General features: G+C 36.5%; 1 protein-coding gene across 1 annotated transcript in view; it reads right to left on the bottom strand.

The window, feature by feature from the left end:
- Nucleotides 1-6759: 6759 nt before the first annotated feature.
- The window catches only part of LOC140243956 (uncharacterized), a 70696-nt gene continuing 55639 nt past the window's right edge, over nucleotides 6760-21816 (bottom strand). The window contains exons 23-33 of the mRNA XM_072323624.1: nucleotides 21155-21268; nucleotides 19472-19585; nucleotides 18003-18119; nucleotides 14859-14975; nucleotides 13450-13581; nucleotides 12852-12968; nucleotides 11690-11809; nucleotides 10632-10748; nucleotides 9361-9468; nucleotides 8352-8468; nucleotides 6760-6890 (exon numbers count right to left, since the gene is read on the bottom strand). Of these exons, the coding sequence (XP_072179725.1) occupies nucleotides 6796-6890; nucleotides 8352-8468; nucleotides 9361-9468; nucleotides 10632-10748; nucleotides 11690-11809; nucleotides 12852-12968; nucleotides 13450-13581; nucleotides 14859-14975; nucleotides 18003-18119; nucleotides 19472-19585; nucleotides 21155-21268 (1268 nt within the window). The 3' untranslated portion in view covers nucleotides 6760-6795. The remainder of the gene's footprint in view (nucleotides 6891-8351; nucleotides 8469-9360; nucleotides 9469-10631; nucleotides 10749-11689; nucleotides 11810-12851; nucleotides 12969-13449; nucleotides 13582-14858; nucleotides 14976-18002; nucleotides 18120-19471; nucleotides 19586-21154; nucleotides 21269-21816) is intronic.

Raw genomic sequence — 21816 nt, 5'->3', positions numbered from 1 at the left:
TTCACATACTGCCACTAATGAATCTTATGAAAGGGACGTTTATAGGGCACTTTTGTTGGAGCACCAATCAACCAGCTTTACAAGTGCATCACGTCTAAGCTCAGATATCTCCACATGACTAGCAAGGGGTCACAAATTACGAATTTAAGAAGTATAGCTCTGCAAAGATGTTACAAATTTTCCTACATTACAGGCACAATTTACCATTTGCAGATGAAACAAAAACCCAGCATTAGTGCTTTAAAATAGTTCGAAAATGTGAGTTAGGGATAAAAACAACCACTGTAAAAATTTGAATCCGTACAATGGATGTTAAGTATTGTTAAATACACAAAATATGAACAATAGTTATAATAAAAATGTTTCCGGACTAAACCGTCTACAGTTACGGTTTATTAAGAAAAACACTGATATCTCCTCATATTTTAGGCTTTATTGCAAAATTTTTATATGGTAGGATGTTTTGTGATATAATAGACCTATCCTATGCATCAAATATGATATTCTGAACATTTTTTAAATCACTGCTCCCAAAGGTAAACTGGACCTTTAACTTATAAGAGATTCTGAGAGGTCGTTTACTCCTTGGTAGAAGCACTCAGTCTCTCTTGATGAATTGGAGCATTTGATTAGTCGGGGAGAACAAAATAATAATGTAATCATCTGTCTTTTGGCGTGGTGAAGGAGGATAACGCTCCTGGTTTCGTCAAGGGAGGGATTCTGATCACTTCAGTTTTTGACAATGTTTGATTATCATAGGGTTCCACAATTATTACTCTTTTAACTTCACATAGTTTTGCTTACTTTATTCCCTGTTACTAAAGAGAGGGATATGTAAATATTTTTTCGTCGAAAATGAAAGAAAATTTTAATTGAATTTAAATGGAAATTGAATCTGTGACGTGTAATTATCGTACAGTGACCTGTTTGGGTGAAAGAAAAACAGTTTTCGGTTAACGAGGGCGTAGGTTATATCTCTGCATGTGTAGAATAACTGGTTTTTCTGCATGTGTAGAATAGCTGGGGGGGGGGGGGGCGGAGCGGGAATGTGAAACTTTTTATCAGTTTTTACAAACTTGAATAGATATCAATTAAAGTTCCTCAAAATCTAGGTCAAAATCACACTCGCACTGGAATTTACTTTAACATTTCATCGAAAACACGTTCCCCGCACGATGAGTATATGCACATTAAAATGGTAACTATCAAATTTTCTCTCATCCACACAGTGCAAAAATATTACATAAAAAAAAACACAATCTTGATGAATCTTAATCTATACACTACACGCTATGTGTCCAAATAGGAGTCAGGCTGCCCCAAATTTAAAGACCTCACATCCGGATGGGGCATCTACTTTTAATACCCGTATTATAGATCCCGCGTATCAAACACATGTGTCTGGTATCAGCGCAAGAACACTTATTGTATTTTTGTTCAAATCCGCTTAGTCTTATTTATACTAAATTTATTTTTGAACAATGCATTATTTCTTTGATTATTATTTTATTGTTTCTTAATTTTTTAATCTTTAATCCTTACAGCAGATATGGAATTTTTAACTTAGATTAGAAATCGCCTCAATTATTTAATGTTTTTCAGAATTCTCTCTATTTCACCCACAAATTGTTTCTCATGTAAAGTCTTTGCCATGTTTCCACTTCGAATGTATTGACAGTTGTTATTTTTCTTTGTCTCTCCTTTGTTCTTTTACTCTTGCTTAGTCCTACACGCGCCCACACACACTCATCAAATGTGCAGTATATACCGTATGTCCAAAAAAAGAAAAGCAATGATATCTTTAAAAATAGTGAAACAATCGAAATACAAAATCAGGGTATGAAACTATTACTCATTACCCACATCTTACAGAAAACCCCATTTGCTTTGCTTCAATGATGAAAGAGAAATGGGAAATTTTGTAGAGGATGTCAAGAATCTCTTCCCTCCAAGTTCTGTCTAGTATTCACACACAAAAGCATCGAAGTGCTAAACTTGGGAAGAATCAGACTCATGACATGCTTTACAACTTTTCACACTTCTCTGTGACCGCTTTGCTAATAGCCAAATTGAATGGGGTTTCTGCAAAATAGAGCTAAGATGTTATATTTTAAGACCCTGAAGTAGCATTTAGGCAATTTAATCATATTGGGAGTTATCAATGCAAAAAATTTGATTGTATTTTTTTTTCTTTTTTTTTTGGGGGGGGGGGGGGGAGACATACTGTATACAGCTCAGATTAATGTATAGGCCCTATGTATGTTTACATACTGATAATCGGCATACAAATTTTATCTGCCGATCCCAATTACGATTATGTTCATTTTCAATGTATTCTTATATCTAACTTGAACAATATTCAGATGACATTACTCTGTTATCGTCACCTATGAATACAGAAGAGTTCGACACTAATATTTTCTGTGTAGGCAAATTCTTGTAATTGGGGCCACTAAAATCTTTGAATTTGCCATTTTGGTGGCCCGAAAAAGAAATGTAGTGACCCGAAACAAAAGGAAACAAATAATTATTTTGATGTCATTTTGCCCGATTTTGCTACCAAAGAACAGATTTTTTATTTATTTATTTTTTTTTTTTTTTTGAAATGTGGTGGCTCGACCACAAATTTTAGAGGACCCGGGCCATTGAGCCATCGCCGACCCGGGCCACTGGGCGACCATGTCGAGCCCTGTCTACAGTCATAACTGTGTTACATCTGCTGTCCTATCATTTTGTTTCGTCATTCTCCTAGCTAAAGTGAATAATTATCATGTTGTAAAATGTGCAGATTTTCGATATTGTCAAAGTACGTGTTTGCTTCGCATTTGCATTGCATTTTATCATTACTACTTTAATGTTTTAATTGTTATCATTATTACTTTTAACATTCTAGTTATCACCACTATAGGTTCTGGTAACATTATTGTTATCATTGTCAATACTGTGATTGCTATCATAATCTTCACCATTGTCCTTGGTAATGAAATAAAATCTTGTATGGAAGAAGAAAAAATTGATATTAGAATTAGAATTACTGTACAAGACGTGCAAGAAGTGCCGTAGAACTGAACCATTTACACTTTGTGCATCTTTTGACAGCCCGGATAATGAGTTAGTATGTTATTCCGAAGGCTCTTCACTCCAAAGCTTCGTTTATCCGAGAAAACGAAGGTTCGTAGTTCCAAAGGTTTGTTAGTCCTCACCTTCTTTTCGTTTTCCGATCAAGGAACCTCATTTCAATTTGGGATAAAGAAACCCTATTTTATTTTCGGAATAACGAACGTTATTTCATTTTTGCACTAACGAACCTTAGGAAATACAAACATTTTGGTCCATTTTCGGATTATCGAACCTTCGGAATAACGAACATCACCCGAATAAAGATATGCAGATTTCACAACAAAGCTATGATAATATGATATCTCACTCTCTCATCATACGACGGAAGACAAGTTCACGAATAACGATGTCATGACAGACTGTATTTTTCGAAGATTAAATATCATATTCATGTCGTATACATATTCATCTTACGATATTCCATCACCTTGAAAGACAATAAAGCACATTTCATCATGACATTTAAACGATGACGTCATCGCCACAGTCACTTGATTGGCTTAACTGCTCAATATATTCCAGCTACTAATTTACCATTTTGTAATACTCATTGTGTGGAACTTGTCCTTTATAATATTATCTTTTCTTCGTTCCAACACTGACTGTGTTTGTCTCTGATAATAAGTTCCAAATAAAGTTTTAAGTGACATCAAATCATTTGACTTTGACTTTCGTAAAAGTCATTTGTTTTTCCAGTTAGACATTGCTACGATAAATGGCTAATAATGTGCACGTTATATCATATTGATAGTCTTATCTTCCATAACACACAGTTACAAGCATGTACAAAATGTACACATTAGAATTTGTGACGTTACACTGATTAAGCACATAATTATATGATCCCACTATTGAAACTAGTAATTGATGACACATTAAAATATCAAAACATCTGTCGTTTAGTACTTCTTCACACTACTGACCGCAGCTTTTTGTGTCACTGATAGCCAATGGACACAAAATGAGACATTGAACGAGCGTTGCACAATACAATGCCCCATACTTTTGTACACCTTTCATTTATTTGATAATTATCATTTAGATGCACCATTCTAGAACAAGATCTTTATGACTATTAACTTGTGGAAACGAAACAGGAGGATTTTTCTGGCCATGAATGTATAAATAATCATATGCACTTTAAAATATCTGGATTCATTATATTCTTAGATGAAAATTTTATTCAAAAACAAGTCATCGACGGAAGAATGTACTCAGTACGGGCTGAACCGAGCTTCAAGTTACGGACTTCGTACAGTAATGCAGGAATTGACGCATCAATAGCGAGTCTGATAACGAAAGGGGGCGCTATACTTTCTTGAACACCAGTGCCGTATACACAATCCAGGGCTCACACCCATAAATATTTCCCCATAGGGATGTGTGTTAAAAATCAAATTTCAAAAAATTATGTAAAATAGCTGGGAAAAATGAGGTGTTTCAGCTTCTCTAACCTGGATAAGTTAGATATACCCTTTCATCCATCAAATTTTCAGGGTGGATTCTTCAGTCCAAATTCTGTCCAGGGGTCAGCAAAGCCAGACTACGAGTTCTTGTCACTCAAAAAATCACCCATTTTCCGTACGCGTACCCACTGAAATATAGTCCCCTCAAATTCCACCAGAAAAGCTTTCATCTTCCAACCAAAATGCAATTTGTAGAGGAATTCATACTCAATATCTGCAGCTATTCAGTTTTTTGCCAAACTACATCACTGATTTTTAATTAATTTTTTTCTTCATTTATTTTGGTATCTTTGGTACGAATTTGTGAAGGGGTCTGGGACATTCCATTGTATTTACAGGTGTGAGCCCTCCAATGCTGTCGCATCACACGTAGATGATAAGCGCTCCAGTCCTTGGACTACTGGTATCTCGACGAGACCGTTCACGATTTATTCTCACCAACTTTTTGTTTTTGTTTACATGCATTTCAAAGAAAAGAAAACATAATTCCCCTGTTTTTTGTTTTGTTTTGTTTTTGTTTTGCTTTATTTTCATCTTGGAAAAGAATCATAAGAACATAATATTAAGGTTGCAGTATAGGCAGAATTATACAGCACAGCAGAAACTGTTTCCGATTTTCATAACATAAAGTGTTGCTTCAGATTACTACCACCCTCTTAGTCAGGCACAGTGTGCCATGCGCTTGAATTAATGAGTCAAAACAGAATAATTGAATCGTACACTTCAACGAGTTATCTTACCTTGAACTATTATACTGTCGGATTTTACTGGCGTAGCTAGTTATGGAGACTATATACGTTTATATAGGGAAGAAATATACATGCAAACATGTTTCCGATTAATCACTTTGACATGTTCGCTTCTAGAACATTGCGTTTTGAAACTTTTTAGATTACGGGATTGTTTAACGTTGATTATACTACGACAGCGGTCTTTGAATAAAAAAGGTAAGTCCTGCCTTTCAGACGCTACCGAAACAGAATATAAACTTGAAAGAAAGGGCGACACTTTAGACCTCTTTTTCAGTAATCTAATAATTCTCTAATCATATACTCTAAAACAAAAGAAAACAACAGAGATTTAAGATTTGACTCAGGAGTTAAGCATAATGTTATTGCAACCGTTGAACAATAATAGAATGAGAGGAGATTGAATGTATACAATAGCTCGCTGAATATAAAACGACGCCAGTCAATATTTGATATAAAATAAATGATGAAAACTGCTTCATCTTCACTCTTTTGCAGTCCTTGCATCTGAAATACCGTTTCCCCCTCTTCAGATAATCAAAACGTCCGGGTATCATACAAAATACAGCATAGTAAAACATGAGTCCTGCATAGGGTCGGCGCAAGCGTGGGGGCGCCCCACTTTTTTTTTTTTCCATAACGCATATAGGGTCTTACCACTTGGGCATTTTTTTTTTCCTCAGAAAATATAATGCTTTACGTTTTGTTGTTGATCTTTGCTTGTCAGCAGCATATGTTGTTAGAGGATAGGCATCAAGTGAAGCCTGTCAGCCGTTTTTGGTAGGAAAATGGCATCCAAAAGTGTGAAGACCTTTTTCTTTTCTTGCCAGGCATTATTGACCCCAGAAGTGGCACCCAAATATGTTAAGCCTTTTTTTTTTAATTTGTTTGTAACAATTAACAATGTAACTGTCATCTTAAATATCCCTCCCCCTTCCATCCCCAAAATGAATTGATGTCCCTGTTCTCATGAACTGGGCCCCATCACTTTTAAAACCGTGGCGTTGGCCCTGATGCATATTGCATGGCAATTCAATCCATTAATTGTGTTGCGTGTCTGATTCTTCCTAATCGTTGCGTTCACACACATGCACATGCATAATATATGAGAGTGAAAACGTACTACTTGATTTTTTTTAAATAAAAATAGACCAAGACGTTGTCAAAGAACGTCATGAATGTGCGATGATGACATTTTTTTTTTTAACGATTCAGTCACATTTATTCACCGATACTTTTGGATAATATTCGTCGAGTCGAGTAAATCCCTATCACAGGATGTTGATTCCACTGAAATTACATTGAAATTACTCTATACTACAGGGTAATATTTTACTATTGTATGAAAGACTGGATAACAAGGCATTCTGGTAACGTTGATAAACCAATAATATGTTTTTTTCCTGAATCAGTTATTCCTCCTTGGGCGAAATATGCTGCTTCCGGCATGTATAGGCGCATCATGACCTGAGCCAGAGGAGAGACGCAATCAAAGTGATGAAGAGGACCAGCGAAGACGGCCAAACTGACACTGCCCGATTATTAGTCAAGGTAACTATGGTTGTGAGAAAAAAAAAGGAACATCCTCGTGATTATAATAATCATAGTTATTCATCTGATATCACGCTACGCGATTTGTCTCTGTTCTGTAAATCTTAGTTGTAATCATTCTATCAATAAACACGAGCAACTGCATTTAATTTCCCAGCTTTCGTTCCAACATTTTTCTTTATTTATTATTATCATTATTATTATCATCATTATTATTATTATCATTATTATTATTATTATCATTATTATTATCACTATTATTATTATTATTATTATTATTATTATTATTATTGTTATTATTATTATTAATATTATTAATATTGTTATTATTATTTGGGGGGGGGGGGTAACCCGACATTTGCTCCTGCGACCATTGCTCTGGTCTTATATTCTCCAAGGACTTAGAGGTTATGGTTTGGGTTCTGATGGGGTTTGATGTTTAGCTTGATGTGAGGATTAGGATTAGGGTGAGGCTTATGTTTGTGGGTAGGATTTATTTTGGCTTAGCGTGCACATATTTCATGGGAGCAATAATTGCCGCAGGAGCAAATGTCATGGAACCGATTTTTTTTTTTCAGATTACCAAAAGATATCAAAAATTGAACTCATTACAGGCAATGAGAAATTAGTAATTCAAACAACAGTATTTGGATTACCTTGGAAGTTACTGGCTTGTATATGTTTTTATTTTTTGACATGATGACTGTATTTCAAAAGCGATGGTTTGAATTAAAGTTGAATAAGTGATAAAAGCTACACCACTACTTCTGTTACTACTACTAGTACTTAAAAAAGTGAATGAAACAATATAACTACACTACTGGAACTAGTACTAATACTACTACTACTACTGATAAAAAAATGAAAATAATAAAGATGATGATAACGACTTTCATACTACTATTACTAATATCGTCAGTAAAATGCGATTGTCATCGGTAAACGTGTGCCACATTGTATTTTCTCCCTGGAGAGAAAATATATTTTAGAAGAAACAAATATTTAAGATGATGGTGTACACCATAAAGTGGTGTCATGACGGATTATAGTGTATGCATTTCCTCACCTCGATCTTCCGACAACCTTACTTTCTATATGTAATATATCACATTACATAATTACATTACATTATAGTATGTGTAAAATATTACTCATGTTATGTAATATGTTCATGTATATGTTCGTGGAAACGTTTAGCCTCGTGAAAACTCTTTATTAGCATAATAATACTAACAATAATAACGACAACAATGTTTGAACTCTTTGGAATAATAACAGTTTGATTGGATCTCAGTATTGTCTGGGGCAAATCATTTTTTCGATAGGGTCCTATTCATATCTTGTTTTATAATTCACTGCAAAGACATGTTCATGTGTATTCATATATTTCATATATTCATAATTATGTTCATATGTTTATTTAGTCATCTAAAGATATAATCATACATTCATCTTCATTACTCACTCCGACAGCGGGATCCGCCAAAGCCCGCAGCGCAATCACATTCGACCCTGCCATTCTCCTCCTTACAAACGCCGCCGTTCTCGCATGGATTCACGGCGCATACATCAATGACAGCGACTGGAAAGAAACAAAAAAAACAACAACACCAACAATCAAGACCTGAGAAGAAAAAAAAATGAGTGAATTTCTCTTTATCACACACATCATGGTCAACTCTACGAGGAGAAACGCAGACACAGACACAGACACAGACACACACACGCACACACACACACACACACACACACACACATACACACACAAAATGGGATGAAAGGAGAAAAATAAGCGTTTTACAGGAAAGGCAAAAGGAAAATATGAAATAGGATGACTTGCTGTCGTATACTGAGCACTTCGTCACGATCATCCCAATCCTCCAATACAATAATCCGACCAATGTTGGCTTGCTTACTTACTTTATTACCAAACTAACAAACTATAACGACGCCTAACCAGAATCAGTGTTTTTGAAGTACCTCCTACGTTCCGCGATAGAAGCTGCTGTCATTTTATTGTTGTGCTATCAAATTTCTCTTCCTTCGAACATAAAGCATTGTAGTCATGATACATGATCTTATTGTATCACCTTTTTGAAACATTGTCGTGCTAACTTACATTTCAATATGTAACTTAGATCTTAATCTTAGATTGCAATATCTTGAACTATCACTCAGCTGATAGATCTTTAGCGTAATAAACATTTATTCGGTACGTCTAGTTACAAGGATATTAATTTCTCTTTTATTGAGGTCATTAAATTGGTGACCATACCCAGAGCTGGAATCATCTCAAAAACTTGTAATTTCAGATGAGGTATGAGGAAGCATATCCGTATGAGTTACTGTTGACGTAGAAATGGGAAACAGTTTTTGTTTATCGGGAAAGCTCAATTCTAAAAGGCGGTAAGTCCATTGTCATCAAAATTATTATTTTGCATACAGTTTAATATGTTTGCTCAAAAGTTTCATACCGTCACAGTTGGTTCCTGTATATCCGCTGAAACAGCTGCATTGATAGCCGGTGACTGTTGGCACACAAATTCCATTGCGGCAGGTATTTGGCGAACAGTTCATTGTGGCTAAAGAACAAAGAGTAAAAAACAAACAAACAAACAAACAAACAATAATGCTCGTTCATCTTTTTAATGTGTTAAGAACGAACACACCTATTATCTATTATAGCGGGAAAGAAGAATAAGCAAAATAATGCTCGAGAAGAGGCAAACCAAAATCTTAAGCATCTTCGTTGAAGTAGTGTAAAGTTTTCAAAGAAAAAAAAAGTGTTTTTATTTTTTGCTACTGGTTTACAAATTGCCCTTTGAAGTGAAACAAAAAACGTTTGATGTGCAATATTAAAATGGGGAATAAATACACATTTGAAATGGTATGTTTTTGAGTTTGAAGTTGTTATATTACGAAAAAAAAATAAATTGAATTGAATTGAAATTGAGTTGAATAATAAGAGGGCGTCGCAAAGAAAGTGAATATACACAAATCTTTATCAAAATTAACGCTACATGCAACGTGGCACCGATACAAAATGACTCTGGATAGTTTCGTGTAGTTTACGGAACCTTACGAATGCCACCGTGGGGGAGAGATGACTCTTCGGCTTCATCTCGATCTCTTTGGTCCGTGAAAACAAGATGGCGAGATATGATATATAAAATATTGTCATCTCGACTTTAGGCGTCCAAAAAGGTCGGATAGAAGGCCTCATGTGCGATTTTGCTTTCTCATCTTCTCTGGTCCAAAAAGCAAGAATACGAGATCTTGAATAGTCACGTCTTGCCTTCCCACCTTATGGGACTTGAAAACTCTCGAGAAGGTGAGAAATTAGGGAGCTTTAGATTTGCGGCGCGGACGTCTAGACAACGACTGCGTTGGTCGTTTTCCTCTCCCTGCGTCGTGTTGCAAAGTAGCTTTAGATTACGCAGAGATACAATGACGCCCCCATACGATCGGTGCATCGAATAGCTCTCTGCATCGTGAATTGAGCTGACGCAAAAGTAGCTCAGAACCGATCGTGCAAACTCAGACAACGCGAGAACGATTTTTACAAGCAAATTTGCGCATGTCTGCGCATGCGCAGAACATCTCCCCCCCCCCCCCCTCTGAACGTCCGCGTCACGAAAAGCTCCCTACTATCTCCTCTTCTCTCTGACATTCGTATAATTTCCTATAATATAATGGAAGGCTGTGTGCTCTGAAGAACAGAAATATGGGTGTATTTTGGGCTCACGTGTTTGGCAGCGTTGACCAGTGAAACCGGATGTACAGGTGCAGATGAAACCCTGCGAGTCGCTCTGGAAGCACGTCCCACCGTTCTCACAGTCAACAGTAACACACTGTTCCGGGACTTCATGGTTGCGGAAAAGGAGAGAGAGAGAAAGAAAGAAAAATCAACTACTGTAAGCGAAAACGAACCAAAGAAAAGCTACACTATGCAGATATGATGATTTATTGTTGTTGTTGTTTTATAGAAAGAAAGAAGAGAGAGAAAAATGGGGCCCTATACAAATAATTTGCCCCAAAATGATTTATCAATTATAATCAAAGCTTTGCATCGGGAAATCAGCATACCAATACAATGGATGCTGCTGGGGGAAATAGTCATTGCAGTGCAGGTGACGACATGCCACAGTTGGTAAACGACTGGCTATTATCATTGGTTCTGTGAGAATAGCCACAATGTTAGGAAATTGATTTAACTACTGTTGCTGCATCTCTCTCTCTAAATATATATATATATATATATATATATATATATATATATATATATATATATATATATATATGAACCCGAGACCTCCGGATTACTAGACCGGTGCTCTACCGACTGAGCTATTGAAAGCCCTAGATCGGTGTTCGTCCCAAACCCTTAAATCTCTTTGCTCGTGTGTGCATGTGTGCCACACACACACACATTAACCTGACATAAACCTGACATAAACTAGTAATCCGGAGGTCTCGGGTTCGAATCCCGATGAAAACCCATTTTCTTTGCTCAAAGTTTTCGCTATTTATTATTACAATTGTTTCTGGTCAGTTTTTCCTTCCTTGTTTCAATATATATATATATATATATATATATATATATATATATATATATATATATATATATATATATATATATATATACATCCCTATCTGGAATGAAAGTACTGAAAACAATCAATATAAAATCAAATAACATGTTCTTTTAAAGCAAAGGGATATTAATTTTATAAAAACGCAAAGGATCTAACACCCTCAATGAAACCACAGTATAGCGCCCTCTGTCATTATTATAACTCCTACCTTCAACGCCACACGTTGAGCCTGAAAACCCAGTCGGACAGTCACAATCGATAACACCACTGACCACAGAACATGTGCCTCCATTTTGACACGATGTTGAGGTGCATACCGAATTGGGCACTAGGACGAACGTGTGATAAAAAAAAAATGGTCAATTGTCAAAAGTTAAATGTCACAGCCAGCAAGATGTAATCTAAAGTGTTTGAGGAGAGGACGATTGTTGTATGTAAGTTTACATTAATGATAGTTTTCGGTGGATATGTTGGAGATGGACTGACTGTTGGAGGTAAGACCGTCAGAATCAGAAAAGTCAGTCATGAAAGTAGTACACTGTAGAAACAATCAGAACATTGCTGATAAAAAAAAAAAGATCACATGTAAAGTATAAAAGGACAACGTACCGAGTATCCCGGAATGAAAAAAACTCGGAGGGGAAATGTTAGCTGCTATCAAAGGTATACACTCCAAATCTTACTGCTATTAAAAGCTGAGACGGGTTGACATGAAACATCCTGTAATAGTATATAACCTTTTCTCACAACTTATTGAGAGCATTCCCGTTCCGTTTCGTCTTTTAAATTCAATTCAAGCCATTTCCTGCATTCATCCTTTTCACAATGTACGGCATCTAGTGATGCATGCTGATGCACGATGACTTGCACGTTGACTTTCATTTATTCATAATGTACCTTCATTATCACTTAGTGTATGGCAAAAAGAATATCTATAATAGTGTGCCATATAATTATTTATCTATTCAAGTTTTTATTTTTATTTTCTCTATAGTTACTTGGATGTGCCCACAAAAAATAAATAAAAAACCACCCACACACACACATCAAAACCAAGTTTCTTGCAGTGCTATCATCTTCCAATCACTGGTAAAGTCCTGATTATGATTATCAAAAGACATTGGTATGCACGTTATCTATAAGGACCTTTACTTACATGTTTCTCTGCAGTTTTTTTTTTTGAACATATGAATACCTTGTGTGTATTTGCATTACTAGTGTATAAAAACAAAAATGAATGCAGTTGGAAAAAGCGTGCACGTGTGTGTGTCTGCGTCTTTGTGCATATGTGTCTTGTCTTGTTTGTTTGTTTTTTAAGAGAAACAATAAATAACGAGGATGTGCTCTTGGTTGCCGCCTTTCTCGCTCACCTTGAATCTCGCACAGGGTTCCCGCGAAGCCCGGTTCGCATGAACAGGTGAATCCTCCGTTATTCAGGTTAATGCACGATCCGCCATTCAAACATCTGTTGATATCACATCCTAGGACTGGAAGTCAAAAAATGATACATCTAAACATGTTCATTCGCTTGAATAAATTAATGATAATAAAAATGTGCCCGTCGTAAATTTCTTATCATTTTGTTTTGTTGTTATATTCTCAGTTTCAACACGATGATATAAATTGAAAAAAAAAATGTATTATATACATAATTTGAAATATGACAATCACATATTATTAAAAAATGATAAAAGACACTAAGATACACACTTGTGTGTATGTGTGTGTGTTTGTGCGCACACACACATACACACTCACACGCACACACACACATGGTTATACGTAGGCGTACATAATTCAATGTGAAGCATTCTTATTCAAATTCATGAAATTCTTCCGTCGAGATGTTTTCATTGCAACTGATTGACAAATTGCCCTACATTGACGTCGATGTCAATGTAGGGCAATTTGGCAATCAGTTGAGGTGATTTTTTTTCTCTTTTTTTTTTTAATTTAAAGGTGCATTACCCTCGGTCTGGCAGATTGACCCTGTGTATCCGGCGGCGCACTGGCAGCGGAGGAAGTTGCCCGCAGAGTCGGGGATACACGCTCCCTGGTTCAGGCACGGATTGGTTGTGCACGTTGTAACTGGAATTAACACTATAGGGAGGAGAGAACGGTTCCAATTGGTTTTCATTAATTCGAAGACAAGGTTTCATTGTGTAGATCTTTAATACATACATCGAATATTCAATGGGTATCAAACCACAACCTGATGCACAAAATGAAAACACATGATGAAATCTGGATACCTACGCACAACATCACGGAAATGCTGACCACAATGGCGGATCGGGGGGGGGGGGGGAGCGTTATCGGGCACACCCCTTCAATTTCTTTTCTTATTTTTTTAATGAAAAAAAAAATGGGGCGCATCGGGAGCGTGCCCCATCCCTTTATTTTTTTTTCAAATAAAAGTATGCATGAAATCACACGATGACCAACCAAATATAATTTCCCTAAACCTATACCGTGAAGGCAGGGGGAGGTGCCCCCCCCCCCCCCCCGCACATGAAACTGCACTGTGGTTGTTGTTGTTGCTGCTGCTGCTGCAGCTGTTTTGCTTGCTTGTCAGCTGATGAAACCCAAAAGTTGCACCAGAAATTTGCACCCCCTTCACGGAATTCCTGGATTCGCCCCTGGATCACAAGAGCCCAAGTGACAACCACCTATTATAGTTGTCACTCCAGTTTATAACCCTGTTTTTCTCTCTCTTTTTTTCACCCATCAATCTGCATCCATCTTTAAAAAAAAAAAAGGGGGGGGGGAGGGGAGGGCCAGTAATAATGTTACCCATTCGTAAAATCAGGATGGATCTTGGGTTGTTATCTGCTCACTCGTGAGGGGGAAAATGAAAATATTGAATAGCGTGTTATACGTGAACACTATAACCATTTCCAGTGTTATAGGTAATTGTAGGTAATCTACAAGTTCCTCTTTATTCATGATATTTGGTAAGTTACCATTGGAGTTGCCTGCGATGCTGAATCATAGGTTCTCTGAAATGATTCCGTTTCACCACGGATCAACCGCTTCCTACATTTAATGACAATAATCTTACATTTATTCATCATTTATTTGGAGTAAAGGATTTTTTTTTTCAGAAAAAAAGGCACTGACCTTTAAAAGCAACTTTTTTTTAATAATATCAACATTATTTTCAGACAAATAATTATAGTACCATTTTTTTTTTCGCAATATATATTTATTTCACAGGCATGCTGAATTCATCGCTCTTTCTCAAAGGCAACCACGATAGACGCGTCTTCAAAATCAAGAACAAAAACAACCAAAACAGGTGGGGGAGGGTGATACAGTATGCCTGAATATCCCACGAAGCATCAAACCCTAAAGCCAGCTATAAATGATTCTCTTACCAGGGGTCTCACATGAAGCTCCGGTGAAATCGCCCGGACACTGGCACTGGTAGCCACCGACAGCGTTTGACGAACACACACCGTCGTTTTGGCACGGGTGACTGGCGCACGCATCTCCTGTGTGATACCAAACAATGTTCGGTAAATTAAACGACTATATTGATGTATGCCTGTGATAGTTCTTTATGTTGATAAAGCCTTCTCTTTGCCGAAACTACTACAGAAAACAAAGACAAAACCCAACAATCCAGTCGTTGCCCGAGGAAACTGTTATTTGTTCAATGGTTCAATAGTTTATTTATTTCCGTCATAAAAAAAAAAGAAGAAGAAAAAGGGAACATGATCCAAAGAGGTACAAGTTTTCGATTTGTCTTGCATTATTGTCTGATAAGGGCATTCTTTTTTAAACACAATATAAAGTATATGCACGAATGACGTTAAAAAAAAATGAACAATGCACTTTGTTATGGTAACAAAAATAGTAAATAATCATGACGATGGAAAAAAGTGTTCCACTACAAAGCCAATCTTGTAAGACGTGGAACACTGGAACAAAACAACGACAGCACCAATTTGTTATACCAATAAAACATATTCATAGTAAATTCTTCTATTTGCTGATAGGTTCCGTGGCAAAAAAACAAAAAAACAAAAAGAAAAAGAAACACGACTGGGAAGCTGACAGTTTTTGAAATCGTGCTGTCCTTTTGTCAGAGTTCCTTGCAAAATGACTGCAGATTTTCGAAAAGTTTCAAAATTTAGGCCCGGGAGAAACAACTGAAATAATCTTCTTGCTTTCACTTATTGTATGAGGAAATCCAATGCATCGGGGACTTAGTGGAACTTAGTGGGACACGTTTTCCTCCCTTTTTTCCCCTTTTTTCCCTCTTTTTTTCCCCTTTTCGTTCTTTTTCCCTTCCCAATCATCTTGATGTCAGTTGACATCGGTTCATTTTATTTTGTTTTATATTGCTGTCTTGTGTATTTTCTGAGGGTCCCGTATCGTACAAGCTCTGCTTCTTAGTGGGACCCTCCACTTCCATCCTCATCCTTAGTTGACTTGTATTATACGCGTTATGTATATTTTAACAAAGGTATAATTGCATTTTTTTCATCTACTTGTCATTTTCATAATGTACTTTGTCAAATTACGTTCTGCAAGTATTACAAATATCCTGTACATATGCAATGTATATAATCTCTTTGTTTATCTGTTGGAAGTGAAAATAAATTTGAATCTTGAATCTTGAATCTTATTATTATTATTCATCATATGATTAGAAGTGTATCCGTTATGTTACGGAAGTTATGAATCAAAGCTTCGGCTTTCTTCATGCTGCGTCCACTTTTAACTTTTACTTTGTATCCACGTAGGAAACATGATTTCGGTGTTTTCCGGTGGAGCCCTTAGTGCAAAGTTTACTCTTGAGATTGTTAGCATAGTGATTCTATGCTTTCAACAAGTATCGTAATTTGTTTGTTATACAATAGTTGTCACTTGCGTTTATGCTTTTGTGTGTGTGTGTGTGTGTGTGTGTGTGTGTGTTGTGTGTTGTGTGTGCGCGCGCTTTGTTGTTGTTGGTGCTGTCATTGTGCTGTTATTTTTTTTTTCTTCCGGTCCTCTCTGTCCTGTTTGATTTATTTTCAATTTTACTTTGTAACCAAGAATGTCTGAAAGTGTTTCGCGTCGATTGCAGGAGTCATCAACGGTTAACAAACATTCGTTTTTTTTTTGTTTTTTTTCAGAACATACGTAAGGACATAAGTTTGGTTTGAAACTAAATTATGTTCGTCGGCCTTACGCCAAAGGCCCTTAAAGGTAGGGAATAACATTTGCATGCCTTAAATGAAGAGTTGTATAAATACAGTGGTATGTTGAAGAGAGTATCATTTTAGAAACTCCCATGAAGTATTGAAAGTGGAAGGTAACATTTAGTACATTTTTATTGACCGTTAGATTTTGAATTGATTTTTTTTTTTCGGGGCTCACCGTAAATTCCAGTACATTACTAGGCTACCTTTGCAGACCCATGCACTGCATTTGTGTCCATCATGTATATTTTGTGAAGAAAGTTCATCAAAACTTACAAACATTTCTATTTACATTCTTGCCACACACTCTATATGTTATTACATCAGTTCTTATACTTTTAGATTTGTGTTTATAGATAAAAAAAAATACAGAAGACTGCAACAAAAAGGCTTAAGTGTGGCTGACACACAGAACTACTGAGTAGATGAGTTTTGTGCATTATTCAAATTGTAAATAACTGTTGACTTCCAAATTTATCAGCAGTGGCCTAAACAAGTCCCCTGAGGTTCATATGTAATGTTTTGCTGCATTTTGGGAGGTCTGTAAAAGGTATCCCCTACCTTTAACACTCTACAAAGTCTACGCGTTAAGGGCCTTTCGGCATAAGGCCGACGTGTTTACAAGCTTTCGTTGATTATCTCTAATTTTCATCTTAGAGCCAACTAATGTGTACTCAAGGTTATTTGTAGTGTTTTTATATCATGTTTTGTGGAATAAAAATGCAAAATGAAATGAAATTATATTGACTTGCCAATTTTTCACAATTTGTCTATACATTCCTTTCCCGTTATACATTCCTATATATTACAAGACTTCTGAGTGAGTGACAGAACATTCACATACACATATTCAGATATGACAGAATGAATAATAGACATTGCTAGTATATATATATATATATATATATATATATATATATATATATACACATATATGTATATATATATGTGTATGTGTGTATATATATATATATAGATATATGTGCATATACATATATACATATATATATATATATATATATATATATATTATATATATATATATATATATATATATATATATATATATATATATATATATATATATATTTATTTATTTATTTATATATATACAAAATGAGAGAGAGAGAGAGAGAGCTACTTATAGTTAGTTATTGTAGATCAGGGAGGTGCACCTCCCTGGTTAGATAACATGTTCTTTCAATAATATCGATTTGACACAGGTCACTAGGAAGCCCCTTGTCAGCTGTGTGCAGCAAAACAAAACAAAAACAAATCCAAAATCAAAGCAAAGCAAAGCAAAACGAACAATTAATACGGATGATATCTCACCTATCTGGCAGAGATTCCCAGAGTACAGCAGCGGGCAGTCGCACTGAATACCATTTACGGTGGGATTGGGCCTACACTGACCGTTGTTCTGACAGGGGCGAGAGTCACACGGCCCATCTACAGAGACAAAGACAAATATGGAGAGATAGACAGACAGACAGATAGACAGACGGACGGACGGACGGACAGAGAAACGGACAAACATGCCCAGTGTTAACAGAATGTTAGTCTAATGGACAAAGAGAGAGAGAGAGAGAGAGAGAGGAACCATTCCCATTTAGGGCTGCTTTTAAAGGGATCGTATATAGTTTTGGTTTTAACCTAATTTCAAGTTTCTAACATTGTTGGTGAGATAATGAGAAACATCTCATGAAATATGAACGAGCATGTAATTCCATGAGGAATTCAACGTTTATTTGATGGAAATTGGTTTTGAAATGGCTGAGATATCCAAAACAGAGCGATTCTAATGAAGTGTGGGACCCACATTTTATTACCATCGTTTTGTTTTTACTTTGTTTTTGGATGTTTCAGTCATTCCAAACCTGATTTTCATCAAATAAACTTTGAATTCCTCTTAAAATGCTCTGTACTATTTCATAAGTGTTTTTGTTTTTTTGTTTTTTTTTTTTGTATCTCGCAAAAACTTAAAAGCCCAATTCTCATTTCCACCAATACTGTACCATCCCTTAAATTTCATTTCATTAATTTTACTTTCTCTGTTACTGTTTTTTGTTTGTTTGTTTGTTTGTTTATTTGTTTGTTTTGGTATTTTTTTTTCTGTGTAACACATATACTCGTATAATTATAATAATGACTATAACTGAAACGCATGTTTGATTTGTTGTTCGTGGTGGTGGCAGCGTACACGCTGGTAGTACATTATGGGGTTTATGTTTTAGCTGCATAATCATCGTGCTATAAATCGTTCTCATATAGCACAAACTGGAACATAGGAAGTAGTATTTGGGAGAACAACAACAACAACAACAACACAGGGCCAATCATGTTACACATAATAAATTATAAGTATAACCAATTCATAGTTGTCCATACCTAAAATTTTGAAAACCATCTGGAGGTCTCCTTTAATGAAATGGGGCCCAGTACCCATCCCGCAACATTTGGTGACAAGGTGAATCCTGACATGACAAGATTAAGAGCCTCTCACCAGGGAGGTGGAAGAGCTCCCTGCTCTCTCCATGACAACACTCCAAAAACTCTTTGGAGAAGTGATCCATCCCCAAAAATAAGAAAAAAAAAATCAAATAAAATAAATGAATCGCCAACTGGTCATAATCAAGACTATTGTGCACATTAACAACCATCATACCGTTTCATCATCTTAAGATCATCGTCTTAATGAGCACATTCATGCTGAGCAATGAAAATCGTCTTGATTCTTTTGTTTCTTCAGGAGGAAGGAGTAATAGAACGTGGAACAAAGACAAAGTTGTTCAATTTCTCACAATTCTCGCAGTTCACGCCGTTGAAATTCTGCGGGCAAGCGCAGGCGTAAGTTCCCAGGTCCGTCGGGTTGCAGACTCCGCCGTACAGACATGGATTCGAGTTGCAGGGGTTCACTGCCGGAAAAAAAGAAAAAAAAAAACACAACAGCAAAGCAAGTTACGACAGTAGTGTGATACTTGAACTAACACAAAGGCAGTAAACACTGTTTAAAAACTAATCAGACACCGATAGACGCACACGTAGGCCTATACTCACAAAATAAAAATCAAAATGCACGAAGGCACGCAAGCAGAAATAATTATGTATGTATAAATTTAGATTAAATTAAATTAAATGGTCTACATTGATATACTGGTCGGTGATCGGTCAATAGGCAATAACTAGATTAATGCAGCGAGGACTGAAATCCCTATACATGTATTGCGAGAAGATACGTTACGTAAGGTAACTCTAGATACGACTGGCTGCTGATGGGGTGAGAATGGAACGATACGCATTTAGGTAGACCATCATCATAACAAATATTGCATTGTTTTTATTGTATAACTTTTGACAGTCCCTGGCTTTTAGATTCACGAGACACTGATTTTTTTTTTTTTTTTTTTTTTTTTTACCCTCAGAGCTACGTGCTTCGGCAAAATGTAATCTCCTATAACTCCCCGGAGATGTAAGGTTTTGCACTGCCGGGCGTTGTGGCTTGCGCCTGTAATCAAGCTACTTTGAAGGCATCAAGGGCGCTGATATTATGGCTCAGTCGGTAGCGCGTCTGCCTCTGATCCAAGTATACCGGGTTCGATTACCGAGTCTCACTGAGCAATGTCGCGTCCCCTCTAGTAAGAGACAAAATGCTCTGTCCCTCTGATAAGACTTAAATCCACGACTTACGCACGTAAAATATCCCACTTCATTCATCCATTCATCGCAAAGAGCAAGGCGCCACCCCGGTGAAGGGTGAATGATGCCGACCCCCCGTGCTTCACCCCATATGGTGACCAGCAATAATCAGCAAATGATATCATCTAGGCACATTGTGTCATACGCTAAGAAGAATGAGAAGAAGGCTCTATACTACACCTCTACAAAGGCGATATCTATACATATAACATCTTACACTCACACAACCGGCTGACGCAGTTTTGTGTTTGTCGACTTGTGATAAAAGTGACCATATTATTATAATCGTTCTCTTATTGTTCTCTCAGTGTCAAGAACACTTGAAAAAGAGAGAATCGCTCGAAAATCTGTGTGCCGAAATAAACTGTTGGTGAATATAGCATCGTATTCCGACACTTCTAGACGACCAGTATTCCAGAGCGGAATGAGAGCACACAGATTGTGCTCGCGCGTTGGTCACATGACCTACCCATTTTGGATTCGAATTCGTTACTGAAGTCAGCCAGCTTATCTTTATGTTCTCTAAATGTGTTGGGTGACTTTGCCGGATGTGCGATATGAGCCTGTAGAGGTTGAGCAAATTATTTGTCCAATCGGGAACAAGTAGGCAAGCATTTTTGCTCTAACATTGTTATATCTCTTTGCTATTGGCCGTCTGATTCAGCGGATTGGTGAAAAGGATTATACACACAAGAATCAGCCAATTGCGTAGATTTGGGGATTTTTTTTTCTCTTTATTTAATAAGTGCATAGCTTGATTATTGGCAACATACGTTCTATGAACTTACTGATATTGCAATGACGTCCAACCCACTCCTGTGTGCACTCACACGTGTAGTCCGTGTTTCCGACAGCAACACAAGTGGCCCCATTTAGACACGGACTATTTGTGCACGGTCTCGCTAAATGATGTAGAAGTAGAAGTAGAAGAACAGCAACTAAGAGAATGTGTGAGGGATATATGAAACGAAAATACTCATCTCCTTGTAAAGTATACCAATCTTATTCCTTAAATTTCTTTTTTTTCTCTCTTTCTACGAAAAGAATCGGTTGTGTGACAGCGTTTACCAATTTCCGTAAGTAACTCCTTTTTCATTTTTAAAATTTTTCTAGCATTCATGGAAAAGTTGTTGCTTTTTCTTCGTGGAATCTCTAAGTTTTTGGTCCGAATATGGCAAATACTTTATATGAATGTGATTTTCATATATTTATATATTTTTTTTTCGACAGAAAAGCAGCTATCTTTCACATATCACAAAGCTTAATGCTGTAACAGACCAAGTACAAACTATACACTGTTTTGTGACTTTAAAGACGGCAATGAATTATACTTGTTGACTTCGGAATCACTGTGTTTGGCAGCACGCTAAAAATGCCAGCTGTATCATTTCATACGGCTCGTAAGCACATGGATTGAGAATACTTAACACATTAAACAGAGGCAGAACTC

The sequence above is a fragment of the Diadema setosum genome, chromosome 2 (genome assembly GCF_964275005.1).
Source record: "Diadema setosum chromosome 2, eeDiaSeto1, whole genome shotgun sequence".
NCBI lineage: Eukaryota > Metazoa > Echinodermata > Echinoidea > Diadematoida > Diadematidae > Diadema > Diadema setosum.
This window is presented reverse-complemented; position numbering and strand designations above follow the sequence as displayed.